The 16,233-nt window shown below is 47.8% G+C and overlaps 1 protein-coding gene across 1 annotated transcript; it reads right to left on the reverse strand.

Annotated features, from left to right (window-relative positions):
- Positions 1-12,322: 12,322 nt before the first annotated feature.
- Positions 12,323-14,576, reverse strand: ST6GALNAC1 (ST6 N-acetylgalactosaminide alpha-2,6-sialyltransferase 1). Its single transcript, XM_070044570.1, is given in 6 exon segments — positions 12,323-12,503; positions 12,723-12,893; positions 13,060-13,230; positions 13,998-14,028; positions 14,031-14,114; positions 14,327-14,576. Coding segments are annotated over 6 exon segments (888 nt in total).
- Between the last annotated feature and the right edge of the window lie 1,657 nt (positions 14,577-16,233).

Below are 16,233 nucleotides of genomic sequence, written 5' to 3' on the forward strand. Positions count from 1 at the left end.
GCTCTCCCCTGTTCTTCACGTATGGGAGCAGGTCTGGGTGCGGCAACAGGTATCTGTCCAACTGCAGAGCTTCCCAGAAAGCTTCCTGGAGCCTCTGCTCGTGGGCAGGAATGGGTCTTTCAGGCTCAGTTCTCACAATTTAAAAAAATGCACCTTGCCACCCTGCTGATGGACACTACTTAGAATTGATGGTTTCGAGTCTTTTCCTTTAATCTTTATGGTTTTCAATCGCCAAAATCCCTGCCCTTGTTACTTATCCCATGATCAGCACCTTCTCCCATTTCTTCAGTGATTGATAAAACATCAAACATCTCTCTAAGCCCCCCAACTGCAAACCTATCCTTCTCTCTCGTGACAGCCTCACCTACTTCATGAAGAAGGGGAATCACTGTTGCATACATACGAACGAGTCACCTACATACAAACAAGTTCTGTTCGGAGAGTGTGTTCTAAGTCCAGTTTGTTTCGTAAGTCCAACGAAGTTAGCCTAGGTACCCAACTAACAATCAGCTATATAGTACTGTACTGTAATAGGTTTATAATACTTTTCACACAAATAATACATAAAAAACAAACAAAAAATAAAACATTTTTAATCTTACAGTACAGTACCTTGAAAAGTACAGTAGTACCACCTACATCACCGCTGCTTTTACACTTGCTTCCGGACATCCTGGGTTTGAAATAAAGATACTGTACTACTGTACTCTATACAGCACTGTACAGTAAAGTACACAAAAGCACAACCACTTGTAGAGGATGCACGCACGTGACAATGTACGCCAGACACATAAACTAACTTACGTGATTGGACACGCAAACGCATGTTCGCATCTTTGAAAGTTTGCAACTTGACGGTTTGTATGTAATGTCTTCAACTTTCCATCTTCAAACCTACAAACTTGGCCCCCACCACAGTCCAGCTTCCACCTGCCTGGACTCCAGCCTCAAGTTGGCGAGGGCTCTCCTCCTGTGTCGGGTTGACCCTCCACCATCTGTGTTAAGGATTTGGATCCACCTCCAGTGCCTAAAAAGCAGTATCCCGCTCAGACCAGAGTCTCCTATCCACCATGTGGGGTTCTCCTTCCTGTCTGCAGCTTGCAGTCTCTCCACCCCTCCTCTGTCTCCCAACAGATCAGCCCTCTCCCCGAAGCTTTCTTTCTTATCCAGCCAGGACCCGGGGAGTCATAATCTAAAAGCTACTCTCTCATGGTAACCCAGATTCTCTTGTCTTCCTGGCTTTCCGCCCAGCAGAACTCCAACCTGGATTCACACTCTGATCTGCCTGTGCAGTGTCCCCTCCCCCATGCTGCCTACTCCCCGGCCTGGCTGACAGCTGCTAGCCAGTGTCTTACTCCAGAGTGGAATGGTGCACATCGTGCATCAGCTGGGCTCCCCACACCAGCAATTTCCTTGTCCTTGTCCAGCTTCCATCCTGCTCAATGGTGATTCCAGAGCGTCACCTCTTTCCTCAAGCCTCCTCTTCTCCCTGCCATACCTCTGAGAGAGGAGCTTCAACTTCCCATGCCCTCAACTACAAAGTCACCTCTGGCCAGAACTGTGAAGGGTCTGGGGTTTACCCTATGTTCAGGCTAACAGGTCAGCCTGCTACAGTTTTATGGACACTGGCAGAAGAAACGAGACTACAGGGTCAGAGACAAAGGACATGACTACTCATGACACAGCAAGCAACATAGACTTCATGAGAAGTCTTGCCCCTCCTTGCCCCTCAGACCCCACAAGGGTGAGGCAGAGGGACCTAGGAGGTGCCACACAACGGGTTTGCTGCACACTCAATGGGTCTGCAGCACAGCTGAGGAACCCTGAACGAGGAAAAACAGAATCTTCTACAGTGGGCTGCAAGCAAACCTGCCCTTGCCCTAGAGGGAGGCATTAAAAATTATGCTGGGGGGCTTCCCTGGTGGTGCAGTGGTTGAGAGTCCGCCTGCCGATGCAGGGGACACGGGTTCGTGCCCCGGTCCGGGAAGATCCCACATGCCGCAGAGCGGCTGGGCCCGGGAGCCATGGCCGCTGAGCCTGCGCGTCCGGAGCCTGTGCTCCGCAACGGGAGAGGCCGCAACAGTGAGAGGCTCGCGTACAGCAAAAAAAAAAAAAAAAATTATGCTGGAAGTAAGAAAATCTGCCCTCTAGTCCAGGTGGGGGGCATTATCTGTATCTTCCAAGACCGGTTGCTGTCTACTAACGTTCTTGAAAGAGTCTAGGACAATAGGCAGTTAGAGCCTCTGCTATCACGTGCAACATATGCCCCACCCATTGAGGCCTCCCAACGTACTCATACCCACGCATCTTCACCTGCATCCCTGCAGGCTCTCCTCCAGGGAAAGCCGGCCTCCCTGCTGTGTGCTCCCACCTCTTCTGGTCTTGCTTTTGCAGCCATCTCCTCCCTATCTACAGGGTCCTTATCCTGGCCTTTGAACATGTCCCCAAATATCTCATCCTGAAAAGCAAAGCAAAGCAAAACAAAGTCAAACAAAACCTCTGTTGAGCTGCCCCTCTTAGCTACCCTTTCCTTTTCATCCTTGTCCTTGGTGGGAAGTCCATGCTGTCACCATTTCTTTCTGAATCTGGTTTCTTTACCTACTTCACCACTGAAACTGTCCCCAGTGAGGCTACCCGGGCCTTCATCATTCCCAGTGGGACAATGGAGCAGACATTTTCCAGTTCTAGTCTTGCTGTGTCTGCCTCTGCCTCTGAATTTGAAAAAAAAAAAAAAAAAAGTCCGCCTCAGGGCTACTTTTAGGCTTTGTTAAATCCAACATCCAGCCACTCCCACGAGGTGGTTCCTGCTTCCTGCCTTTTTCCAATGTGAGTTATGCTTTCTTGTGTGGACCTGAAACAAGCAGACGGACAGATATTTCTCCAGCAAAAATGATTTTATCTGACCTACTGTATAGCACAGTATATCTTGCAGTAACCGATAATGGAAAAGAATCTGAAAAAGAATGTATATATAGATATCAATATGTACAATATATAACTGAATCACTTTGCTGTACACCTGAACCTAACACAACATTGTAAATCAACTACACTTCAATTTAAAAAAAAAATTGGAATCAGCAGAGAATTGGAATTCAGGGTCTGCAACTATGGACCATGTGCAAGTCCCCCAGGGCAAGGGAAGGAGATGGCTTTTATAGAGGGGAAAAGGGAGTTGGGAGGGCTACTCCATGGCTTTTTCATTGGCTGAGTCCTTGCCAGGAAGGAAGAGGAGTCTTTCTTCTTCCTGTTGGGTTCTGCAGCCCTCGCAGGGCATGAGAGCTACCCTCTTCCATCTCCCGGCTCTATTTAATTGAAGTTTCTGTTTATTAATTTTTTACGCCTGCTTCTTTGCTTGTCTCATATATTTTTGTTGGAAACTGGACATTTTAGATAATATATTGTAGCAACTCGGTGCTGGTTCCCACCCCCACCTCCTGGCCCCAGGCTTATTGTTACTTGCTTGTTTGTTCAGTGACTGGCTGGCTTATTTTAGTGACGCCTCCACCCTCACTCCCCTGAAGTGTTAAAGCTCTGTTGTCGCTCCGCAGGAGTGTGCAGTTCAGGGTCTGTCCACAGTCACCCTGGGACTGCACTGACTGGCTAGACTCTCTTCCCCTCTTTCCCTGACCACACCCAGCTGTCAAGATCCATTAATTGACAGGTGTTGATCTATCGCTTACAAAAATGCCCTGGGACATAAACTGGTCTACAGGCTCAGGCTCCTTTGAAGGAGTAGCTCCTGAGGTTGGTGTCTGCTGTTTCCCTCCCTGGTTCTCTCCTGCAAACTAGCTGGCTTACACTTTAGCCTGTATCTTCATGGACTCTACCAATCTCCTCCCAGTTGCCTTTCACCACAACCTCCTTTTTTGAGAGCATCCTTAGGCTTGAACTTCTTCACTCTCTGTTGCAAATGAAGTCAGTTCCTTTGGGAAGAGATTAGACCTGTCTGTTTTATAGCCTGCTTCTATCCCCAGGCAAAATCTCTGAGCCTGGACTCCAGCTGGGGGTGGGGACAGTGATGTGTTTCTCTCTGCCTGATACCCCTGTTTAGGAGTTGACCATGTGGCAGAAGAGAGGCAGTAGCCTCAGGTCTTCTCTGCTTGCTTCTCCTGGCATGGAACCACCACTTTATAGCCGGGGCAGGGATGACCAAGGGCCCAGTATCCTCAGTGACACAATGCCCGAGGTGGAGCCCCCATTCCATGACTGGGGGCTGAGCAGAAGGGAGTCCCACCTCTGGGTCACACTTGCCCAGAACTTAGCATCAGCAACAGGTAGCTGGGGCAGGATGAGAAATGCTGATGTATTGCTCCTCCCAGAAAGCAAGCCCTCTGACCAGGAACTGATGGGAGAGGGAGCCCTGTGCGCTTGGCTGTGACAATCTAGAGTGGAGTTTTTGTCTCCACTGGGCTGGGAGTAGGGAAAGAGGACGCAATTTTGGCTCAAAGACTCTTATCAACTTTTAGTAGATTTCCTTGAATAGATGTTTCTTCATTTGCTGTATATCCTTAAGACCGTTTCCAGATACTTCAAATGATCATCTTTTTATATTTTTCACCAGTTTCACTGCATAGTGGGTCTGTAGAGTTCCTTCGGCTGTCATGCTGGAAGTTTATCCCCTGCAATTGCTTTTCTGTTGATACGTTATCTTACAATTCTATAGTTTGAGTCAGGGAAATTTGAATACAAACTGGATATTTGGTGAATCTAAGGAACTGTTAAATTTTTTAGGTGTGATAACATTATTTTAAAGAGTTCTTACCTCTTAGTAATACATACTGAAATATCTACAGATGAAACAATATGATGCATGGGATTTGCTTAAAATAATCAAGTGTGGGCTATAAGTGGGGAGGGGATGGGGACTACAGATGAAACAAGATTGGCTATGAGTTTATGTTATGTTGTATTAGTACTTATAGTAATTATTATTAATATGAGCTGCATAGTAGGAGTTCATAACACTATTCTTTCTACTTTTGTATATGTTTGAAATTTTCCATAATAAAAAGTTAATTTTTTTCTTTTGTCTACATGTGAAATATACTTCATTAGATATCTTAGAAATATGTCATCAATTGAATTAAAATCTTGAGCATATATACATACGTTTCACCTAAGATTAAGTTTTACAGAACCGAGAGATCAAACTTCAAGTACTCTAGGTTCTGAAAGAATTTTTATAAGCATCTCTGTAAAAAAAATTTTTTTTACTAAAATCAATTATTTTTCAGTATCTGAAATGGCATGAATTTAAGCAAGTTCCTAATCAAAATTTATCAGATGTTCTAGTTATGCATCAGAAGCTAGTTTTGTCATTTCAATCAAATCCATTTTTAGATGATTAATTATTTTATGAAAAAAAGCCATGATGAAAATTGTTCCAGTTGTATTTCAAGAATTTATAAGAAGACAGATTTATGCACTGAATTGAAGCTGAGTAGAAACTGAGCTTACAAAAAGAAAATACAGCTGATGACAAAATTCTGAATATCATCTGGGATGTTCTGGATCAGTCAGAATACGGATTAGCGTTTGTGATTCAAACAATTAGTGCCTAATGCTTTTCAAGATGTAAAACGTTTCTTTTTTTTACATTCTTCTCTATAGACCTCTTAATGGGAAGGTTTTTTTTTTCAATCCCTTGAAAATGTCAGGTTCTTGAAAAAATAAATGTTATTTTGTCAGAAATGAGAAACTAGTTTTGACAATAGATAATTTGCCTATTTGTATGACAGTGCAGTTGATAAAATTTTGCACGATTATAATTGGTCTCGGTAACAATAGGAAACAAAAATGTTAAAATTATGAAACTTAAAGTGATTTCGTCATTAATCTCAATTGTGCTTCCATAATATTGTGTTTATTATAATGAATTAACTATTCCCAAAATAAATCACAGTGATTTATTATTTTTCTGTTTATGATGCTTAACACTGTTCACCGTGATTTTGTTTTTTATTAGTTTGGAATCCAAATTGAATCCATTTGCTATCTTTTTTTAAAATATATTTATTTTATTTATTTATTTATTTTTGGCTGCGTTGGGTCTTCGTTGCTGCATGCGGGCTTTCTCTAGTTATGGCGAGCGAGGGCTACTCTTCGTTGCGGTGCGTGGACTTCTCATTGCGGTGGCTCCTCTTGTTGCAGAGCACGGGCTCTAGGCAAGCGGGCTTCAGTAGTTGTGTGTTGCAGGCTCAGTAGTTGCAGCACATGGGCTTAGTTGCTCCACAGCATGTGGGATCTTCTCGGCCCAGGGATCAAACCTGTGTCCCCTGCATTTGCAAGCAGGTTCTTAACCACTGTGCCACGAGGGAAGCCCTGAAATACATATATTTTAGTATACAGTTCAATGGATTCTGAAATTGCATCTGCTCATGTAACCCACACCCGATCAAAATGTAGACATTTCCATTATCCATCCAATCAATCTGCCATTGCCTCTAGACACAACCACTATGCTGCTTTCGTTCAGTATAAATTAAGTTTAGATTGTTCTAAACACACGGTCAGAATCACACAGTCTGTATTCTTTGTGATTATGTGCATTAGCAGTTTGTTCCCTTATCTTGTAAGTATTTATAGTTCCATTGTATGAATATACCACACACTGTTTATCCATTCTCTTACTGATGGACATTGAGGTTGTTTCCAGTTTCTGGCTGATATGTACTATGAGTACATTCGCTATGAACATTGTTGTACCAACCTTTTTGTGTGCAAATTTTATTTCTCTTGGGTCAATATCTAGAGGTGGAATTGCTATGTCATATGGAAGGTATATGTTTAGCCTTAGAAGAAAGGGTCTGACTTATTTCCAAAACAGGTTTGAATTTGTCTATTTCTCTTTTCAGTTTTGTCAGTTCTTTTTTTTTTTAATACTTATTTATTTATTTGGTTGTGCTGGGTCTTAGTTGTGGTGGGTGGGCTCCTTAGTTGTGGCATGTGAACTCTTAGTTGCGGCATGCATGTGGGATCTAATTCCCTGACTAGGGATTGAACCCAGGCACCCTGCATTGGGAGCACAGAGTCCTATCCACTGCACCACCAGGGAAGTCCCCAGTTTTGTCAGTTCTTGTTTCACGTAGTTTGAAACTCTGTTATTTGACTCACTGTTTCTGATTATATTCCTTGTCCTGAGGTCTATTTTGTTTGGTATTAATATAGCCACTCCAGCTTTTTTATTATTAGTGCTTGCATGGTTAACTTTTTTCATTCTTTTAATATCTCTTTGTTTTTATATTTAATGTGCATCTCTTATAAACACAAGACCACATATATGGTTGGTCTTGCTTTTTTGTCCAGCCTGTCAATCTCTGTCTTTTAGAGTATTTAGTACATTTATCTGTAATATAATTATTGATATGATTGTGTTTATGCCCACTGTATCATTGTATGTTTTCTATTAGTTTCATGTATTCTTCATTCTTTTTTTTTCTTTCCTATTCTATTTTATCTCCTCTATTGCCTTATTGGCTGTATTTCTTTGGGCTATTTTGAAAATGGTTGTTCTAAGGTTTACAATATTCATCTTTAGTTTATCATAGTCTACTTTTAAATGACAGCATGCCATTTCACGTATAATGTAGAAACCGTATACTTCCATTTCCCCTTCCCATCCTTTGTACCAATATTATTGTACATTTTACTTCTACATGTGTTAAACACCCTATAGTTCATCACTGTTGTCTTTGCTTTAAATAATCAATCATCTTTCAAAAACATTGAGCAATGAAATATTTACCCACGTGTTTATCATTTCCAGAATTCTTGCTGTCTTCTTGTAGATCCGAGTATCCATCTGGCGTCGCTGGCCATGACTTTTTGAGCTGTGTGAGCTCTGGTTCATTCAGCTCCCCGATTCTTAGTAGTTGTTCTTTCTTTGGTGGTTTTCCTTTGCTTGGCTTTGTGTACTCTTGCACTATACTGGCTCAAATTAGTATTCACCAATAGACTCAGATTTCTGTGAAGATTTCTGACTCCTTCCTGCGCAAATCCTTGTCTCCAGTACCCTGACCTTTTTTGTCATTTTGGCTTCCCAAGGTATACCTATGAATGAGCAGCTTACAAGTCAGGAGAGTCTGAACTCTTAATCCCTCTGCTACACTGTTTCCATGGAAATTCTTTTTTTTTTAAATATATATTTATGCAACAAGATCTCTTTTTAAAAATTTATAATTTATTTATTTTATTTTATTTTTGGCTGTGTCGGGTCTTAGTTGCGGCACACAGGATCTTCGTTGCGGTGCAAGGGCTTCTCTCTAGTTGCAGCACGCGGGTTCCAGAGCATGTGGGCTCTGTAGTTTGCGGCACGCGGGCTCAGTAGTTGCGGTGCATGGGCTTAGTTGCCCCGTGGCATGTGGGATCTTAGTTTCCTGACCAGGGATCGAACCTGCATCCCCTGCATTGGAAGGTGGATTCTTAACCACTGGACCACCAGGGAAGTCCCATCCGTGGAAATTCTTAATGCTAGCTAATACCGTGGACTGAGGTATCCTTGAAATGGTGTATGATTATGGTGTGAATGTATGTCTGTGTTTTAGTGGATACACACCAAGTACATACTTCCTTTCCCTTTCTGTCTTATGATCTGTGTTTATTCTTTCCTATCTATCCAAATTTATATACAACTCAGAACAAAATATGTTCTCATTTATCTATACTCTAAATATCATAAAAGCTATCAAAATACCATAGAGAATTTACAGTAATAATTTATGATTGTAGTGGGGGACACTTCAAAGTCTTCATGTGCAGCCCGAGTTCCTGGAGAAATTTAAATTGTGTCAAAGTTGCTTTACTAGTCTGTAAACTTTGTGGTATTCAAATTTGCTAACCTACTGTGTAATGTTCAGCATAAAGCAATGCACTAGAAAATTCTCACTTGGGTTGTAGATGGACTTCAATTTTGTGTTTATATTTCTCAGTTGAAGAGATAAAGTGCCAATTCCCACAGGAGCAGGGGTGGGAGCAGCCCCTCTTCTTCCCTTTGGTTTTCTTTTAACACTAGCCACCCCTTAGTATACTTGTATTTAGTTGAGCATTACTATGGCATGTACACAGGTCCAAATGCAGGAACTGGTCCTTTGCGAATTCACAATTGAAATCTGCTCATCTGTAGAAAATACAGTCATTGGTAAAAGTGTCCATTATGTTTTGAATCCGCAAATCTGAAACCAATTTTCTTTTTCTCTTTTTAAAAAATTATTTATTTATTTTTGGCTGCATTGGGTCTTCGTTTCTGCGTGCGGGCTTTCTCTAGTTGCGGCGAGCGGGGGCTACTCTTCGTTGCGGTGCGCAGGCTTCTCATTGTGGTGGCTTCTCTTGTTGCGGAGTATGGGCTCTAGGCGTGCGGGCTTCAGTAGTTGTGGCACGTGGGCTCAGTAGTTGTGGCTCGCGGACTCTAGAGCGCAGGCTCAGTAGCTGTGGCGCATGGGCTTAGTTGCTCCGCAGCATGTGGGATCTTCCCGGGCCAGGGATCAAACCCATGTCCCCTCATTGGCAGGCAGATTCTTAACCGCAGTGCCACCAGGGAAGTCCTGAAACCAGTTTTCTTAATGTAAAAACGAATCTATTTCATCAACAAATGTACTGCTCTTGTGGGGATGCTGGTAATGGTGGAGGCTGTGCATGTGTAGGGGCAGCAGATCTATGGAAGATCACTGTGCCTTCCTCCCAGTGTTGCTGTGAGCCTAAAACTGCTCTAAGAAAATAAAGTCTTGGGAATTCCCTGGCGGTCCAGTGGTTAGAACTCTGTGCTTTCACTGCTGTGGGCCCGGGTTCAATCCCTGGTCAGGGAATTAAGATCCCCCAAGGTGCATGGCATGGCCAAAAAAAAAAAAAAAAAAGTCTTAAAAACAACCACACAAATCAATTCGGCTAATACTGAGTGGAAAACAATAAAATTCATATGTAATGGAAATCTGCCTTATACTCAGCTATCTAGAATCCAAACACCTGAGTATTTTGCAGTTGTCAAGTAAACAGAGGGAAGGGTCTCCTTCCCACCATGGGAGCTGAAGCACAGTCAGTCCTCTCCCTGCCGGCTGGCAGCCAGAGCACAAGCTCAGGTGGAGAAGCTTCTGCCCCCTGGATGCTCCACCTGGGCCAATTGGGAGATGCAGGGATAAACATGGATTTCTTGTAAGTGATCAAAGCCCATTGGAGTTCTGGCAGATACCTGGTGGGAGTGACACAGTGGTGTTGTCCCCAGTGGACAGTTCCAGTGGCAAGATCGAAGTTGGACACAGGCTCAGCTCATGTGACAAGTCACATGACCACCTACGTGGACTTGACTTTATACCTGAGAGCACTGAGAGCTGGGCTCAAAAAAAGAGGACATAATTGAAATTGTATGTGTGTGTACACAGGGGTATATGGTGAGGGAAGTGCTAGCCAGTGGCCTTCAGTTGGTACCCAGAACCGCACAGACCTGCCCCACCCTCCCGTCTGCTCTGGCTGAGTCCTCGTGGGGAACCTCACGTACCTGCACTTTCCCCAGAGCACAAGATCAGGCAAGGTCTCCTCTTTGCTGCTGGTCCCTGTTGACAGTCGCCCACCTCATCAAAACAAATCAAGTCCTCACTGCCTCCTTCCCCAGTGAACCCTGGAGCTCAGATGTTCACGCCACGCCTTGTCTGCTGGCCTCCCTGGCTGCTGCAGTCGGGGAGAGAGAGGGGCAGGGATATGAGCTCCAGCCACCATCCCCCTCCAAATCACTGGACTTGACCCCCTCGGATTAGACAAGGAAGGAGAGAGGAATGCCAAGACAGAAGATACCTCTAGATGCCTCCAAGGCAGACCCTCAAAAGGCAGTAGAGTGGGATGCTCAAGAGGGGGGATTGCAAAGCCCACAGTCTCAGCTCCACTGTTTACTGACTGTGAGCTGGGACAAGTTCCTTAAGTCACTATGCCTCAGGTTCCTCATCTGTAACATGGGAATGATCACAGTACCAATTTCATAAGAATTGCTACTCTCATTAAATGTGCCTTCAACAGTTCCGGAAATGTAGGAAGCACTATATAGATGTTAGCTGTTTTAGTCCTGTGTAGACTGAAAAGTGACATGTCAGGGACAGACACTGGACCACGAGAAAGATGGGGCTCTTTTTGGTGAAATGCTGTATCTGCCCACGCTACCAGGCATCCGATGGTGTGATAGGAGTGCTACACATGAAAGCCTGGTGTCACCAGGTGTGTTGCTGGCGGATATGCTGCAACAAGTCCTCCCACCCTCAACTGCCTTGAGTGTACACACTCCTCCCAACAAGAGGTCAAGGCTGTTTCCCCACCCCTTAACTCTGGGCTGGCCTTGGACTTTCTTCAGCCACTAGAATGTGGCCAAAGTGACAGTGTGTGCCTTCTGACAGTCGGCCTCAAGAGGCCTTGTAGCTTCTGCTCCTGTGTTCTTGGAACCGTCTGCCGCCACGTCCAGGAGCTCAGGCTAGGCCCCTGGAGAATGAGAGGCCTCACAGAGGAGGATGGAGGCTCCCAGCTGAGAACCAGCATGAACCAGACAGAAGTGTGAGGCCATCTTGGACCATCCAGCTCCAGTGCAGCCTCTGGAGGCTGACCCCAGACCACAGGAGAAGGGAGCTGAGCCCAGCCCCAGTTGTTGATCCATAAAATCATGAACAAATATGTTGTCATTTTTTTAAGCCTTCAGAATGTGGCAGACCTGGAGGACAGCTCCCCAGGGAGCTGGGTTGTTCCTAGGCCCTGTCTTTGGGGTGAAGCTGCTGCTGACATCTGGGGGCCCCAGCAACAGTGGCACTTCCTCCCTCGGTTTCCATAGGGGGCTCATGCTGTGCCGTTTGTTCAGCCCTTGTCCACAAATGTGGAAGCAGTTTTCTTATCACATCTCGGATCCTAGACTCCTGGCCTGCTTGCTGAGGAAATGCTAAGTTCTCAGCAGCCCGAAGAGGACGGCCAGTTTAGGACGATTGCACACCAGAGAGCAAGCTGAACACCCCAGGTGTCATCACTGAAGTAGAAGGCGGGACGGGCGGGAGGGGAACTTTAACCAAATGGTTATGAGTCCTTTCATGGAGATTCTATTAGAACATTAAGAAAAATGTTCTGGGACCACCCGCTCCCCCCCCCCAAAAAAAACACCTTTATATATTTTTTTGCAATTCATTATTTATTTTTAGCATTAAAAAAAATTAAGTACAGTTGATTTACAACGCTGTGTTAGTTTCAGGTGTACAGGACTTTTATTTTTATATTTCTAAAATTTCTATTTATTTATTTTTGGGTGTGTTGGGTCTTCATTGCTGCACGCGGGCTTTCTCTAGGTGCGGCGAGTGGGGGCTACTCTTCATTGCGGTGTGCGCGGCCAGGCCGATTCCTCTCTGCTCGCCTTTCCCAGAGGCACATGCCGGAAACCCCGATTGCCCAGTATAAGGAGTGACTGGGCCAGGGAGAAGGCAGTAAAGCCGTAGAAGGACGTCCGAGTACCCACATCCTGTTCATAGCCCTTAATGACAGCTCCACTCAGTCTAGATGGAAAGACAAAATCAGACAGAACACGTGCGTGCGGAAGGGAGATGCATGGAAAGGAAGGAGAAACCGGGAGACAGCACTGATTTACAGAAACTCTCTGGAGAGCCCAGGAACCCCGCCTTCCAGATACAGGCACGGAACACCCTCTCAGATCTCTCAGAAGAGCCCAGCTCTGCAGGAGAGGGGGTGGGAGGGGGCCGGGGAGGGGAGCTCACCGGAACAATTAGTCATGGCCGTCTATCTCTGGGCCCACTTGGGAGTTGTTCAGGATGCCCCCGTTGCCCACCACGGCACAGGTGATGCACCGGGAGCTCCCAGCAGGGAGGCTGGCCAGGAGCAGCTGCTGCTGGGGCGCCGGGGGGTGGGGGGAAGCAGGGCACGACCTTCTGCACCACTGCAACGAGGCGACGCCATTCAGAGCCCTGGAAGGGCCAGGGATCCAGTGGCATTTCTCCCAGGGCCGGTGGCCCCCAGGGAAGAGGCGGACCAGACACAAAAAGCATGGCCCTCTGCTGGGGCCTAGCACACACCCCGGCCCCCGGGGCCAAGGACTCACAGAAATTGAGCTCCATGAAGCCGAAGGGTGGAGCGAAGTGCTCCAGGCGACCCCACTCGCTCTGGTCGAAGTGTCTGGAGTCCAGGAAGAGGGTGACGTTGGGCAGAAAGAGATTCTGGAGCCGGGGTGACTTGGAGGCTTTGATCTTCACTGAGTCAGGGCAGGTCTACATGCAGGAGGACGGGTCAGGCAGGGAGAGGCCCAGGAAGGCCACGGCCAAGGGCTGGCTGGGGGGGGGGGGCAGGGGCTGGTTGGGCGGGGGGGGGGGGGGCAGGGGCAGAAAGCAGGCCTCAAAGCTGGGAAGGCGTCGGTCTCTGCTACCCCTTTCATCCTGTTCCCAGGGCCTTCTGGCGCCCCCCTCGCCATCGATCGTCCCAGCCCACTGTGGTCAGGAGGGCTCCCAGGGAACCAGTGGTCCTCAGCCCTCAAGGCAAATGTACCTTCCTATGTGTGAGAGGAGTGGACCGGTCTGTGAACATGCTGCGGGTCCAAGGGCTGTGCGTGGTTGCCGTGATGTGTGTGAACATCCATGCTCTGAAGGCTCCCTTCCCAGCGCTGTGGGCCCCGGCTGTTTCTCTAAGGGCCGTAGAGTTATCTATGCAGGGAGGACAGGGCTGGCCTGGGTATTCTTGTCCCTTAGTCCCTGCTGGTTCCTGCCCCTCCCCCTGCTGCAGGACGGGATTCCAGTGCAGGTCATGCTCTCTCACTGAGATTGATGACGCTCTGGGCTCCTAGGGGCCCAGGACAGGGCCTTCTCGCTCACAGCCTGGGACCTGCCTTCCCTGCCCTGCTTCTGGCCATTATAACAAGGAAGGATGGGATGAGAGCAGTGTTGGGGGAGAGCATGGGTGGGCCGAGGCAGAGCTTAGGATGGGAGCCTGGGAGGGAAGGGAAGGTGGGGCCTCGGGGAGGTGGGGGGCAGGAAAAACTCCCCGTCTGGAGGCCGCTCACCTCCAGGCTGTATTTTCCTCAAAATCCCAGTGCGGCTCAGACTTGAAGTTGGCGGCCCGCAATCTCTGGGCTCTCTGGGTGGTGGGGCTCTGGAGAGGGGCTGAGGACGCGGGTGGCCTGGGCTCTGTCCTTGGGTGGGACAGCCTCTCTGGTGGTTCCTCTGACTCCTTTCCCATTGGCCCCGCTCCCGCAGGGGTCTGCACCCCAGCCTGATTTTCTGGAAGGGGTGTCCTTGCTGTGGCGGCCGCGTTGCCCTGCAGCTTCGTGGGCACCATCCTTTTGGCCGTCGGCCTCGCGCTCTGGTCCCCTGACCCTTTAGGTCGTCCTCGGGTCCTGACTGTTCAGCGACGGTGCCTCTGTCCAGCCAGAGGCCACCCCGTCGACTTGAGCTCTCGGGGGCAGTGTGTCCCCCACGGCGTCCTTGCTCGCCTGTGTCTCTGTTGCTGCCATCCTGGCTGTGCTGGGTGCTCTGCCTGGCTCCTTCAGCACTGGCCTTGCCAGCCTCCGCTCCTCTGCCCTCTCCAGCTGTGTTGGCTGTGGCCTCGGGCGGTGTGTCCCGCATGCTGGTCCCCTCACTGACTCCACGTGGGTGGTTGTCCTGCTTCCAGTAGGTGGGTGCCTGGGACGTAGCCTTTTGCAGCAATTCTGGAGACCTTTCCTTAATGTTCTCTCGATGCTGATTCCTAGAGACAGAGATGACTTTGGATGAAGGTTGAAGGCTGTAGGGACTTGAGAAGCATATCTAGTATCTATCTTTGTGTCTCAAGTGGACATCAAACCAGTCTCCAGGAGAGACGAGGGAAGGGCCCTCACCATCCACTACCCAAAACTAAGCTGCATTTGTTGGCCATGGGTCTGGAAACTTATGACCAATAAAGAACCTTTAGTGGTGGCACGGAGTTTGGGGAGGTGGAACTGGTTGCCAGGGGCAGAAATGAACTGCTCACCCCCAGCTCTCCATGTTTGCACCTTTGTGGCTCCTAGCATCTGCTACATTCCCAATTGTGAGTCTAAGAATGAGTTTGTGTGAACTAGTCCTGTCATCTCATATCTGTATGATTCAGTGGACCTTTTTTTTAAATAAATTTATTTATTTTATTATTTATTTATTATTTTTGGCTGTGTTGGGTCTTTGTTGCTGCGCGCGGGCTTTCTCTAGTTGCGACGAGCGGGGGCTACTCTTCGTTGCGGTGCGCGGGCTTCTCATTGCGGTGGATTGTCTCGTTGTGGAGCACGGGCTCTAGGCACGTGGGCTTCAGTAGTTGTGGCTCGCGGGCTCTAGAGCGCAGGCTCAGTAGTTGTGGCTCGCGGGCTCTAGAGCGCAGGCTCAGTAGTCGTGGTGCATGGGCTTAGTTGCTCCGCGGCATGTGGGATCTTCCCGGACAAGGTCTTGAACCCGTGTCTCCTGCATTGGGGGGCGGATTCTCAACCACTGCGCCACCAGGGAAGCCCCAGCCCAGTGGACCTTTTTTAAAAAAAAATAAAGCATAGGTAACAAAGGTAACTTTGTCCACAGGGAAAGACGCATTCCTGTTAAGACCATAGCTGTCAACCTTGATTTTTTTTTTTTTTCGGTACGCGGGCCTCTCACTGCTGTGGCCTCTCCCGTTGCGGAGCACAGGCTCTGGACGCGCAGGCTCAGCGGCCATGGCTCACGGGCCCAGCCGCTCCGCGGCGTGCGGGATACTCCCGGACCGGGGCACGAACCCGCGTCCCCTGCATCGGCAGGCGGACCCCTAACCACTGCGCCACCAGGGAAGCCCCAACCTTGATTTTTGAAAGATTGATGCCTACCAGGGCCCTGTGGGGCTCCCAGGCATGGAGGCCTTTTTGTCCCCCATTTCTTGTAGGCAAGACTCCAGCCTCCATGACCTTCGCTGAAAGGGCAGATTCGAACAGTTGCTAATCAAGGGAGGAGCAGCCAGGAAAGCACCTGAGGTGAGATTAAAGGGACAGAGAAGCTCATCAAGATTAGGAGAAAGACGACCACCTGAGGCCCTGCACACACCCTAATCTTGTCAGCAATCCCACCTTTCTTTTTTTTTTTTTTTTCCTTGGGGTATGCAGGCCTCTCACTGTTGTGGCCTCTCCGGTTGCCGAGCACAGGCTCCGGACGCGCAGGCTCAGCGGCCATGGCTCACGGGCCCAGCCACTCCGCGGCATGTGGGATCTTCCCAGACTGGGGCACGACTGTGTCCCCTGCATCGGCAGGCGGACTC

Source organism: Globicephala melas, chromosome 20 (assembly GCF_963455315.2).
Source record: "Globicephala melas chromosome 20, mGloMel1.2, whole genome shotgun sequence".
Taxonomy (NCBI): Eukaryota; Metazoa; Chordata; class Mammalia; order Artiodactyla; family Delphinidae; genus Globicephala; species Globicephala melas.